Genomic DNA, 13685 nt, shown 5'->3' with positions numbered 1-13685 from the left:
CAAGTTAACAAGGGGGAAGACTGCTGGGTTTTTCCTTTCCTATTATGTAGTCGTGAATGAAACCGTTCAGCTGAAGTAGAAACTGCTCATTTGTTGAGGTGAACCTGAGGCATTGTCACTTTTTTCCCTTAAAGTGGAGTTTTCAAGTTAATTTCTTCGTGTTATTCAAAAGCTGTTAAAATGTTGTTTTTTTTAATTAGGCTTCAATGTCACTGAATGCAGACCAGACCCCGTCATCTTCATCACTTCCCACTGCATCCCAGCCACAAGTGTTCCAGGCTGGATCTAGCAAACCTTTGCATAGCAGCGGAATCAATGTTAATGCAGCTCCATTCCAGTCCATGCAGACAGTAAGTAGTAAACTAATACTGAATATCTTTGTTTTGGTGGTCATTCCTTTTGTTGTTCTACAAACGTGGGAATCAGTCGTGGAATTACATAAAATAGTCTGAGGTTATTCGCATTTCTCAGACTTGCATACTACTTTACATGATGCTGTGAGGAATTGTAAAAAATGGATTGGACCAGAGAGCTGTTTTTCTGACGTTATAGGTATTCAACATGAATGCACCTGTTCCTCCTGTTAATGAGCCAGAAACCCTTAAGCAGCAAAATCAGTACCAGGCCAGTTACAACCAGAGTTTCTCCAGTCAGCCTCACCAAGTAGAACAATCAGATCTTCAGCAAGAACAACTGCAGACAGGTAAACTTACGTTAGCAAAAGCTAGAATGCCAGTAGCTTCAGTAGAGCAGATGATCAGACTGTGGAGTCCTAGATGGTGTAACAAAACGTGTCACGTGTTCTTGAACGTTCCTAGTCTTGCAAGCTTTCCTCTGAACAATACCTGGTTTTTGTTATTCTGTCTCGGTTTGAATACCCAGCAGGGGGTGAAATTCAGTACATAGGTCTCCAACTGTTAGAAGAATTTTGCCCGTTTTGTCAGTTTTTTTTATGGGTTTAAAAAAAAAATGAGCAAGATTAAGGATTATTCTAAAGATGAAAGCAGTATAGTGGAGTACTTGCTTTGCTGAGGTTAAGGTTGGATGATCCTTAAATTTGCTTTAAAAAGAAATGTACTATTGGAGATGACATTTTAAAAAGGAAATAGTAATCTAGAATTGAGAGCAAATTCGGACTGCTTCTCACAGGTGATGTGAGGTTCACAAAGATCTAGACCGTTTTGCTAAAATCCGCTAGACGTGGTTTGACTACAGCAAGCAAAATGCTTTCCAAGTTAGCAGCTTCAACAATCAGTAAAGTCAATGTACAAAGCTATTCTTCTCCCAGCACTCTCCTCACTTTCCACTGAGAGAAAATTTGCAGATGCAGAGAGGGATTTTGAGTGAGAGACGCAGGACAGAGATAACAAGGGTGAAATGCTAACAACTACAGAAGATGTAGCAAGGAAAAAGAGCCTGATCCTTTTTTTCTGTAAGTGATTGTGATCTTGAAATTTGCCTTCCTTGTGAGCTGGGAGACAGGAGTGGGAAGATGAGAAGAGGGAGAACCAAGTTTTCATTGTTTGTGGGTTTTGAGCTGTATACAGCGCAAGACAACGGCAGACTGGGGAATTCAGGTGTTGAAAGTGGGCCATGCAGTATTAAATGCTTAACTTGCTGTAACAGTAAGTGTAACTGTTGATATGCAGAAAATGCAGTGGCCTTAGAACAAAACCTGCAGAAATTCAACACTTGAAAGGATGACCACTTGGTACATTCCATGAGAATTTATGGGAGGTTGTGGAGAAGGGAGCTCTGTGGCCGAGTGAAGTAGACGTTAAGTTGTGCTCCCTGTTGGGTGATTTCCTGCATATAAGAGGGTCTTAACACTTACAGTTTTCTTGGAGATCCTGCTTTAGCGTTTGTTATCAGGCTAAATTTTACAGCTGTCTTACATACAGAATTCCATCTTCTGATGCGCTTACTGAGCCTGTAACCCTCATTGCTTTCGTAATCAGCTTTATTCCTGATGATTCCTGTGAAGTTGTTGTGGCATACCTTACTTCAGAGATGCCGATAATCTCAAGATCTCCATTCCACTCTTGCCTTTTGAACTACACATCCTGTATAAAGAAAGGATTCCCCAGCCTGTACAGACAGAACGGCAGCGCTATTAAAATGTTCCCATCAGTCTCACCTAAATCAGCACAGCAACACCTAGCAGAAAGAATTTAGTTAGTGAAAACAAAGATTTCTTAGTGGCTCTCTGCCAGTTCAGAGGGGAGGAAGTTGCAGCAGTGGGTTAACTTATTCATACTGTTTTTTCCAGAGTGTGTGTTGCTGATTTTTGAAGGGTTTGAAGTAGCACAGGAAAACTGTATCTGTGTTAGGAATGCTGGTTGCTGACCTTACACTAGAGACTTCTTGGCATTGTCTTAAATTTAACTCTCTACCATTTCTGGGCTGGTCTAATATTGTGGGATATCTGACAAGTAAACTTGCTACTTAATTCTGCAGATGATTTTTGTTTGAATAGGGGATCATTTATTGATGTTACCAATGGTATTTCAAAGCTTTGAATATTGAGTTCAAAGAGACTGTATATGGGAACATACGTAAAGAAGCACAGGCTTTTATACTTCATTTTTTCTCCTCGCTTCCAATATAGTGGTTGGCACTTACCATGGTTCCCCGGACCAGACTCATCAAGTGGCGGGTAACCACCAGCAACCTCCCCAGCAGAATACTGGATTTCCGCGTAACAGTCAGCCTTATTATAACAGTCGAGGAGTGTCTCGTGGTGGATCACGTGGGGCTCGTGGCTTAATGAACGGTTACAGGGGACCGGCAAATGGATTTAGAGGTAAACAGCTTTATTAGACTCTCATTTGACTTCTTTCTGGAAACACTGGGTCAAGATACCAAGCACCAAACTGACCTACTGTTTTTATACTGTAGTAGTATCTCTGTAAGATACTTCAACTTGTAGTAAAAATTCTGTTTGCTTTAGCTAACTTAAGCAGCTGGAATTTTAGATGTTTGGTTAGGCTTCCTACTAGGATGTAAACAAAGAAGCATTTTTTCCTGTTCTGTGCTGAAGGCTTAGTGTCAATTTGGTTAGGTGTCTCCTGCAAGGATAAGCAAACACGGAAATATCCCAACGGAATTTCACAACCGTCAGGTGAGGAATTCAGATGCCAATTGGTATTTCAAAAGTTTTTTTTATTTCCAGTTGTGGTAAAGCAGTGTATTTTAAAGAGCTCCATGTTTCTTCAGATTGAGAATAGGCTGGATAATGTAGAAATACAAGAACAAAAAAGTCCAAATGTTACTCTGAGGGAATCGACAGGAGCAGAGGAATGATACTGTAGTTCTGGATAAATAAGAGAATTGTCATGATTCCTGAAGACTATTATATGTGGCTGTCACTGTTACGAAGATGTGTGTGTTAGAATGGGAGACATGGACAGTGTCCTTGTCAGGTGTTACGGGATTAGACTATGGATATAGTACTGCTTGCTTTTGCCATGTTCTCTTCCACTTGTGGTTGGAGAGTAGAGGAGAAACCTGTATAACAAAAACACAACTGATTGTAGTAGGGAATGCAGTGGTCACTTCGTGCCTGCTTAAACTTGATCTGGATTCTAAGTGCTGGACTCCTGGGACTGGAGCCGTCCTTGGGCATGGTTCCCAGTACTCAGGAGCAGCTTCTTGCTTGAGTTGGCTGTTGTGGCCTTGCACGTCATAGCTCTTGCATTTAGATCTTACTATTACGTTTAGTTCTGGATTGAATGTTATGTAAATCAAACTTCAAATTACTAGAGAAATGTGTTGAATTGCTGTCTTCTCCTAGTCTTAGGAGGTCTTCATTCTTGTTTCTTGCAATAGCATTAGCACTGATGTTGCAAATACTTGCTTGACTTGGGGGTAAGGTACTTAATAAAGGTGTGTTTTTCCCCGGGTGTACGTAAAATGCTGTTGCTGCTTTTCATTATATGATAGCATAAAGTAATAGGCTATTATTTTGAAGTGAAACACTTGTACCCTGTTCCTTAGGAGGATACGATGGCTACCGTCCTTCCTTTTCCAACACTCCAAACAGTGGTTACACGCAGCCTCAATTTAATGCTCCTCGGGATTATTCAAACTACCAACGGGTAAGATACCATTGTGTTGTGACAGTCTAGAAGCAGAAGAAAAAAGTATCTGTCAGTGAAAGCACTCAAGCAAGTCTATTAGTGAAAACTTTTCCAACGACTTCTTTTTATTGCTAATGAAGAAAAAGTTTCAGGTACTAAAGAAATAGCAGAATATTAAATGGCTGATTATAATTGGGAAACATTATCTCTAAAGACATTAGTCTAGTAGCTAGAGCAAGGTTGAGTAATTACAAAGCACTCTTTCTTAAATATAATTATTTTCACATCTTTGTCAGAGATTTAATGAAGAACTTATATCCATTGAAATTAAATTTTTATACCTGTTTGAAATTGCCTGTCTTCTGCAATGCTGATATGTTATTTTGAAATTTGCATAGAATTTCATTGTCCTGAAGGAAGTATGCTCAGTTTGCTCAAAACTTAGGCTGACTGGAAATATCTAACTCTGCATATCCCCAAAATGAGATGACAGATTTTGATCCTGCCGTTAGAATGTCGCTTCATTTGTTGATGCGTCCTGCAGCAAATTCATCTGTTTGACCTCTGTGTAGTTTGAAAAATATGTGTCTGTTCAGATTTCTCATTTATATTAAACAACATATCCTGTAACTGGAGGGAGAATTTGTCATGGTATGTTTTATTATACCTGCTAGGTACTAGTAGGAGTAAGAATTTATTTTTCTAAGATTAAACTAATAAAATGCTATATGTTGAAGTCACAGGTGTTTTGCCAGTGCACATAGTTTTAAAAGCGCCTTAATTTATTGGCAATTAATAGCTTCCTGAAGCATAACAAAATGCTCAGGTTTTATATCATAACTTTTTTCATGTCTTTGCCTCAGGATGGGTATCAACAGAATTTCAAACGTGGCTCTGGACAAAGTGGACCTCGGGGAGCTCCTAGAGGTAATTCTGGAGTAGTGAATAATTCATTTGGGCTGAATGGAGTTTTTTGATCCCACTTCTGGAGTTTGGGGTTTAAAAAGTAACCTCACTCCTTATTCAGCAGGTGACAATTGACGAATAAGCTTACTTTCCTCTGACCTCATAGCTGACCTTGCTTCTGAACCAGGGTTGGACTTTGAGGACCTCTTCAGGTCCCTTCTGACTTGAATTAATTATGCTGTGATGCTTTGAACTTGTGGTGGGAGTTTAGTTGGCTGTTGAATGAGGAGTTCTTTGAAAAGGAGTTAAAGCAACAATTGCCTTTGACACTTTAAATGTAGCAGAATTATTTAGTTGCCTTTTATTAATGAAAGCCTTGGGAAAGTCTTTTTGTTTTTGCGAGGTTTATCATGACTTAAGATCTGCTTACTAGGTACATTAGGAGTTGGCAAGTAAGACTTGCTTATAAAGCAGACATCAGGCATAAACTGGATGTTAGCCTTCAAAATTTTGTTACTCTGTTGCACTAAAAGATGTCCTGCTGCATGTGTTGTGCAGATCTCTTTTGATCTAAGGATACAAAATTCCCCCTCCATGCTCATCTGTTCCTTCATCTTATAGCATTGTTGCTTTTAGCTTAAGGAGGTGTGTTGCCCTGTAGCTTCATGTGAGTGTTTGCCACACGTTTGTCTGAGAAAACAAAACAAAAAAACCCCACAGACAACCCCTGAGGCTGTAGTTGAAGTTGTAAATTTTATTTTGAACATGATTTCCACAGTTCTGTTTTTTTAGTAGACTTTTGGTGATGAAACTGTCTTCTGTCTCAATACAGACATTTCCATGAGAATCTTGAGTTATCACCAGAGCGCTTTCTCAGTGAGGACAGCTCGAGGCTGTACGTTGCGCTGTCTGTGAAACCACAGTTCCATGTGGTAGATTGGTTTTACAGAGTTCTGTCCTTAACTGTCTTAATACTGAAAGCCCTATAGTGTGGAACTGTGGCCTGAAGTTAAACGTAGTATTAGGCAGTGGTGAAACTGGGAGCATATTTTAGGAAGCACAACTGTAATGAAGAAAAGTCTTGAGGTTCATTGTCAAGGATGTGCAGGGAAGCATGAGAAGGATTCCCCAAGTGACCTACAATTCTCTTATAATGGGAGTGTGATCTGCAGGCAGTCTGTTAATGAGGAAAGAAAAGAATGGAAGTTAAAACGTGATTAGTTAGCTCACAGTGCTTATATTTAAAATACAGTAAACTGATTATTCCTTACATTACTGCATAACTTTTACATTCATATCTTCATGGCTTGGGGTTTTTTTTCCTTTAATTTTTACTTGAAGCTATTATAACTTTTCAGTTTTGGGGAAAAAGTTTTGAGATAACCTGTCTTCAGAGTTTTCACCTTTATGTGCTGTTGAGTTTTAATTTCAAGGAGCTTTTAGAAACATGCTTAGTACAGATATGCACCTGGGAATTCTTACCCTGTTTAGACTAGAGCTTTTAGGAATTTTTTAAAATAACCTGACTCTATGCATAATTTCAAGTGCCTTTTTGTCTGTTTTCTAGGTCGTGGAGGGCCCCCAAGACCAAACAGAGGGATGCCTCAAATGAATGCTCAGCAAGTGAATTAAACAGATTCACCGGATTACATCAAACGCCAAAAACACACTGGCCAGTGTACTATACATGTTACCAGAAGAGTTATTATCTATTTGTTCTCCCTTACAGAAAGTTTGTTGTAAAGGGACTGTTTTCATTACCCGTAATGACAGGACTACAGTTGCCAGCTTTATATTACCTGGATATGGAAAGGAACGAAACAACGTTTACTCTGCATGTTCTGTCCTAAGCATCATCTTGAGCCTTGCACATGAGATTCAGATTCCTCACCCTTGCTAAGAGTAAAGCAAAAAAGGCAATTTTCAGGGTGATCCAATCTCCATGGTTAACTGAAGTGGCAGGAAAAAGCGAAGACTCACTTCTGACATCTAAAAGTGATGTAACAAATTTGGATAAAATCTGCAAATTTGTAAAGATTTACTATGGTGGCAGTTGGCAAAACGTAACGTTCCCATGAAAGGATGGAAAAGGTGAAGTGTGGCTTGGTAGAGCAACTGCATTTCAGCTTTTTCTTATTCAATTGAAGCACTGAACATTTAAAGATGCGTAGTGATGCATATTTCCCTAAATAGACAAATAGGCTTATAGCCAGTTTTTGACAAAGAAGAAGCACCCTTAGCTACAGCACCTCCTCGTCACCAGGGCCCTGTTTACTGTGGCTAAGGATTTAAGATTGCTTGCATAACTGCTAATGTAATTGTGTAATTTTATTTTTTTTTTAAGAAGGAAAAAAAGCGCCTTGATTTGGCACTTCAGTAAAATTTTGCAACAAATGTGGGATATAATCTGGATGGCCACTGTATATTTGATGTGAAGTATTTAGATATCTCTTTGAAACACTTTTAAGTTTCTTTGATAGCAATGACTTTTGTAAGGATTGGTATTCTCTATCATTCCTTATGACTTGCACATTGTCTGTCACTAATACTTGACCTTGCTGTATTATCACCTAAATAACTGATGCCGGTACTGATGGAAATCTCTAATGGATAATCATAACACTTTTGGTCACATGTCCTTTTGTCTTTCCTGCAGCCTTGAAGGTTTTAAGAAATCTCAAATGCCCGCTGCTGCTGCCCTTTTAATTGCTATCTTTTGAAAAGCACCAGTATGTGTTTGAATTGATTTCCCCTTTTAAGGGAAATGACAGCCAGCAGTTACAGTTCTAATGGTATAAGCAAGACAAATAAAACATGTTTATAAAAATTGTATCCTGGAACACTGGTTTTCAACGACTGAAACAAATTTAATGTAATGGGGTGACGTTTCATAAGGTGTGGTTTAGTTCCCCCTCCCCCCCCCCCCCCGGTAGATTCTCTTTTTTTTCCTGGATAGATGCAAACCGTCTGCTGTTTCTCTGATTTTATTATAATAGCTGTGACTTCTTCTGGGAAATTTTTCTTTTTGTGGATTTCCTTTTCATCAAGGCAGCAATGTATAAAAGAAATGGCATAAGACTAGGAGCTGGAAAATACCAAGTCTTACTCAAGTTTTACTGCATACTTGTGGTATAGTCTTTGGAAAATCACTTGTGCCTGCCTTTTGCGCACACGCACTCTCTCTGCAGTGGGGAGAATATATTGATAGCTGCCTCCATAGAGGTGTTGGTAGTTCTGTTGCATTCTATAGCACGAGCAAGAAGAAAAGTGCTATATGTGTGAAGTATTGCTCATCAAATAATTTCTACCTGTGAAAAGGTGAAATTAAGGAACAGCTACGTGTTGTTTCACTGTTATATACAAAACTGAAGGTTGTTTTTGCTCAGAGGGTCATTTCTACTTTGTATCGCAACTGAACTTTCGAAACCTATGTCAGATATTTTGACTTCATTGTGAAATAATCTGAAACTCCGTACTGATAGGTGGTAATACCACTTTTCCATGTTCTGTGTGAAGAGCACAAATGAGAGATGTTTTTACTGAGAGAAGCGATAAGCTTGTGAAGAAGATACTACACACCAGACAACTTGAAATGATGCTGATGGCTAGAAGCAGCAGTTTTAGTCAAGGCTTAGACACATTCCGTACCAGTAGAACAATATAAACTGCAGTCCAGTGAGAAGTTGCTGTTCTATGTCTTTTTTAGGAAGCTGTTACAGAAATAATAGTCCCAGCTGTTTTTTAACTGGAAAAAATAAAAAAACAAATCTTTTAATGTTGAACTGATGTAGGAAAAAAGTGAATTCTTTTTTATTTTGTTTTAATTTTTTGTGCATCGGCTTACTTTTTAAATGGTTGGTAGAACACAAGCTATTCAGCTTTCTCCATTGCACACCAAATGCTTAAATAGCTAATTGTAGTTTGACAGTAAATTTGCAGCATACTGAATTAAAGACCGCTGAATGGATCAGAACATTCCACTTAGTTTTGGGTTTGTTTTTTTTTAACTTTATTAATAAAACTTCGGGTAGTGGAGAGGCCTCTTAGTTGAGATACAACTTTGTAAGCCTTTTCATGTATCAAAATGGTCTTTAGCTGCTCTGTTGTTTGCTGATAGAGGGAGACGTGTTATAATAATAACAACCATCAAACAAGTACGTAAGATGCGTTTAATCTTGGAATTCGCACTGACTCCTTTAATCTCAATACGTGTGTCTAATAAACAGTATACTGGAAATTTGGCTTGAGTCACAGTATGGCACATAGATCCACTAACTGGTTTTCTGGCATGTTCAGGGGATCTTTTAAGTATCTTCATTCCGTAACAACTTAAGCTCTAGATCTGAGTTACATCCAGATCACAAGCACTCCTAGATACGCCTTTTGGAAAAGGTCATGTTTTGAGCAAGGACCGTTATGAGAAGTGCTCTTACTGAGGCAAAACGATGGTAGTTCTGCACTGGTTCTGTTGCAGAGCCCTTTCTGGATGCCGGGGGCGAGCTGCAATTATTCTCGTTAGGTGCAGCTTTAGGGTAACTCAGGCCTGATGCCTGTGCTTGGAAAGCGCGAGGGAGCATAACAAAGTCCTACTTCTGAGCCTCTCTGTAGACACACCGGTTGCACTCCTTGGTGGTTTTACTTGATTCTTCTGTGAATCACTCTTCTGGGAGCCTAACAGACTGTTACGACTGCCTTCTTGCATGTACAGCTGCTGTGAGGGGATTCAGATTTTTATTTTGGCAGGGGCTTCATTATCAAATATTGCTAGGCTGTGATAATATACGGTGGTGTGTGTTTGAGAACAAATGTCTAGCTTCAGCGTCCTACTTCCACTTGGCTGTAATACAAGGATTCCTGAGTAAATTTATAAATCACTCAAGTTTCCAGATGTTTCTACCTAATGTTACTGTGTCTGGGAAACCTGGATCCTTCCTATACATCCTGCAACTTAATATTTAACTCAGAAATCATGAGCTATTGTCTCATACTCAAGGTCAGTGTTGTTCTACATTTTACTTCCATGTTCTCCCTCTATACAGGCTGTCTTTTTAAGAACAGTTCACCAATACCACTTTCAGTTTTGGCTGCGGAGGGAATTCTAGACTTCACTTAAGCCTTATTGTCTTTCCAAGAGACTGTCTTCTGTGCGTGGCAATCTCTAAAGCGTAACATCACCCAGAGTAGTTGGAAGAGTAATGTTGATGTCTTGTTAATACCCAGTTGATGTACTCTGCTGGGACTTCATAACTCTGAGAACTTTGTGACATTAAAAATGTGTCTTCTCAAGATGTCCTGCTGACCTGATTTGTTAGATAGGCAGATTCTTTGATTGGTTACAGGTTACCTTCGTATGTGTCTTTGGAGAATGGGTCGAGCTTCCTTCTTTCCCGCAAATGGCATTTTGAGTAACTCCTTAGAGAAAGCAAAACTACTGAAAAGGCTTCAACTCTAGACAAATATTGAAAAGATGATAAATGATAATGAAGAAGTGGTTAAACTTCATATGATGGAAAGCAGATAGGGCAAAAACCTTTGTGGTCCAGCAGAATAAGATACAAAACTAATTGGTGAGAAAAATCTTGGTATTCCTATTCTTTTTTTGCCTAAGCCAAGTAGTTGACTTTCCTTACCTCTTCTTTGCAAGAACCATTCATTACAAATGCACATCCAAGCTACGAGTATTTGGGCTCAAAGTTGCGCTGTATTCTTCAGTTTTGTGGATACAGAGGGACACGAGAAACTTGCTCATTAACCAGCCCTATTAATGAGGCTGCCGGTCACATCTTGCACGATGAAGACCATCCCTCTTGCTCATGCGAAACTGTTCTAAAGTGTATGTACTGAAAGAGGTACTTGAAGATACAACTTCACAGCTGGAGTTGAGGTTTGTGACTGAAGTAAGAGTGGATGTTTTAGTCTTTCAGATGTACACACCTGTTTTTACAGTGGTCCATCTGTACTGAGTATGGGTGGGACCAGAAAGGTTTTTAATTGCTGCAGCTGGCACCAGTGAAGTTCTACAGATGGTGTGGGTAGGTGTTCTTCACCGATTAACTGAAAATTCAGTGCCTCATCTGAAGAGCAAGCAGGAAACGGTCCTGCAAAATAAAATGTTCCTTTTGAATTTACAAGATTATTTCCTTATTTAAATCTGGGCTTAAATATAGTTCTGATTATTGCCTGGAACTTCACTGGAAACTCAAGCATTTTCTTGAAATGACAAAATCTGTTAATTTCTTTGACTGTTCCATCACAACAGCAGCATCTGAGTGTTTGGTTTCACGCTAATCTTGGGTGTCTTCTAGTCAGTGGCAGAGTTTAACAGAAGGAACTTTGACGTGAACTTGGGAAAATACCCTTATTTAATGTCAGATTAGCGTACCTGATAGATGAATAAGGGTAATTGCTTAAACTATGATGTGTTCCTGTTTGGCCAATTTGTTTTTCCAGAGGGAGGGAGATGGGGAAGGTTCTTCGAACTTCCTACTTTGCAAATCCTGCTTGCTTTTTCATCCCAGTCAGGACATTTTCCAAGAGGAAAGGTTCTGTGCTTCTGAGAACCGCTGCACCTGGCTGCTTAGGATTTGATGTTGCATTCAAATCATCTAATATTAAAGGGAAAGAAAACATCTGCACTGTACTAGTCTGTTAAAGAAACTTAATGTCTCTTCCGCTATGTGAAGGCAAGCCCCTGACCCTCATGCTTCTATGGAAACTTCAAAGCAGCATCTTGGATTTCTGCCTCAATTCAGATACTGAACGTTTGGTTTTGGTTTGGTTTTTTGTGTGTTGTTGTTTGTGGGTTTTTTTGGTGTGGTATGGAAGAGTCTCTTGATGTGAAAGTAATTTTCTAAACTTTATCTAAGGGAAGAGGTGCTATTCTATTAACCACTTTCTTAGGCTTTTTGAATACAACGCAATTAAAATTATTTGTGGCTCTGTACATCTAGCCTTAATGGAGGGAAAGAAATGCGTTTTCCAAAATCCACATCCTGAAGCCAGTTTGAGCGGTGCCTAAGAGAACTGCGTTAGGAAAACTTCAGCTTAACTTGACATTTTGTTCTGAGTTCAGTTTATCTGTGTGAGCTCTTGCTGCAGTTATTAACCCATTAATTTTAAAAGCTGATTGTTTCCCCCTCCACTTTTTAATGTTCATAAAATAATCAGATGGGAGTAACGAGCTCAGTTCCAGCTATGGTGGCCAATTTCTGCTTTCTATAAAATGCTCAAATGCTTAGTCAAGAGTACAACTGAAAGTCTGATATCAAGGTAAATTTTAGTAATTATTCATTAGACTTTTATTAAATGAAAATGTATTTCTTTTTTTGAAACGATTCAATTTTAGAATAAATTTTAGTAATGCATCTACCATAAAAAAAAAAGTCTTCGGAATTACATTTTAGTTGATTTTCAGATTTAAATTTTCTGATGGCCTTAAACAATCCTGTATATATGTCTTTGCAGTTCTTTAACTCAGCGTTTAAAACAAATTGGTCCATGGCTTATGTAAACACTTGAAAAATAAATCTATTTAAATGTTTTATGTCCTTCCCTTCTAAGCACATATTTCATACCCTAAGGGATTGTCTTGCTACCCTTCTGTTGTGTTGGTGGTTTTGTCTCAGTAACTGGGTTTACCTGGGTTCACCTCCTCAACATACACTGTTCTACAGCGTCAATGATGATTAATTCAATAGTTTTATCATATTTTTGCTATATTTTAAAACTATTTTATCCCAAAATACATCCAGTGGTATTAAACACATTTTTCCTACGATGTTACCTGGTTTTAAATACTTCATTGTTGGAATGTTTAAGTTCAGAACTTCTTTTTTGGCAGTATTCAAAGCTAAGAATAAATATATCTATGCAAATAGCTTGGCTCAACTGGTATTGGAAGGTTAATGGTACAGATTTTAGGTTGTTAGGAATAGTTTTGCTGTCAGTTTGAGAATAAATTCAGTATTTCTGAAGACTTCCTAGAATATAAACCAAGTCAGATTGATAAATTGTTTTCCTATTGCAGCTCCACAGTTGTGCAGCTTGGGATTTTGTACAGAAAACTTTGCAGAGCTGTGGTTTTATTAAACAGCGGAGCTTAAATCTTACAAGCTACCTGGTTTTATTGAGAAGCGAGGTTACTGACATCTCTTGGGACTTTATAATGTAGTATCGCGTAATAACGTACCTTAAAGATCTGTTGTTTTTCTGTTTGTGCTCTGGTTGCTTTCTGTAGTCTTGTTTCCGTGGCAATACTGTGTATCCGAATGCCCTTTTCCCCCCTCACCCCCTTGGCAGTACCAAAGGACGCCTCGCCGCACAGAGGGCATCGCTAATGTAGAACGGGGGGGAACGGAGCAGCTTTATAAAAATCATCAGGGAGACGGGGCTTCCTCCAGCAGGACTGGGCTTTGCAAGCGAGATTTATTTAGAAGAAAGGATTTCAAAACACAAAATCAGCATTGCCACTGCGATGAAAGTTTGGTTTATCCCCTTCTACCCCCAAGTAAACTGCCAGAAGAGAGATGGGAGGCCCTGGCCCTGCCACGGGCCTGGCCTGTTGCTGCAGGCTGGTGCTGGCTTGGTTTGTGGCGTAGGTGTTGGGGACACCATCATGTAGCTTCCACAACTCCTGTCCTTGTTCTTTAAGTGATTACTTTGTTGTTGCTGGGATAAATCCCTTCCAAGCCGTGTCCTCAG

General features: G+C 39.1%; 1 protein-coding gene across 2 annotated transcripts in view; it reads left to right on the top strand.

Annotated features, from left to right (window-relative positions):
* The window catches only part of CAPRIN1 (cell cycle associated protein 1), a 41443-nt gene extending 28681 nt beyond the window's left edge, over window positions 1-12762 (top strand). For both annotated transcript variants that reach the window (XM_075427511.1, XM_075427510.1), the window contains 6 exons: window positions 201-350; window positions 553-703; window positions 2609-2803; window positions 3997-4097; window positions 4943-5006; window positions 6553-12762. In XM_075427511.1, coding sequence (XP_075283626.1) covers window positions 201-350; window positions 553-703; window positions 2609-2803; window positions 3997-4097; window positions 4943-5006; window positions 6553-6617 — 726 coding nt within the window. In that variant the 3' untranslated portion in view covers window positions 6618-12762. The remainder of the gene's footprint in view (window positions 1-200; window positions 351-552; window positions 704-2608; window positions 2804-3996; window positions 4098-4942; window positions 5007-6552) is intronic.
* The last annotated feature ends 923 nt before the right edge of the window (window positions 12763-13685 follow it).

This window comes from Opisthocomus hoazin, chromosome 7 (genome assembly GCF_030867145.1).
Source record: "Opisthocomus hoazin isolate bOpiHoa1 chromosome 7, bOpiHoa1.hap1, whole genome shotgun sequence".
Lineage (NCBI taxonomy): Eukaryota > Metazoa > Chordata > Aves > Opisthocomiformes > Opisthocomidae > Opisthocomus > Opisthocomus hoazin.
Note: the sequence above shows the minus strand (reverse complement) of the source record. Positions and strands in the feature narration are given on the sequence as shown.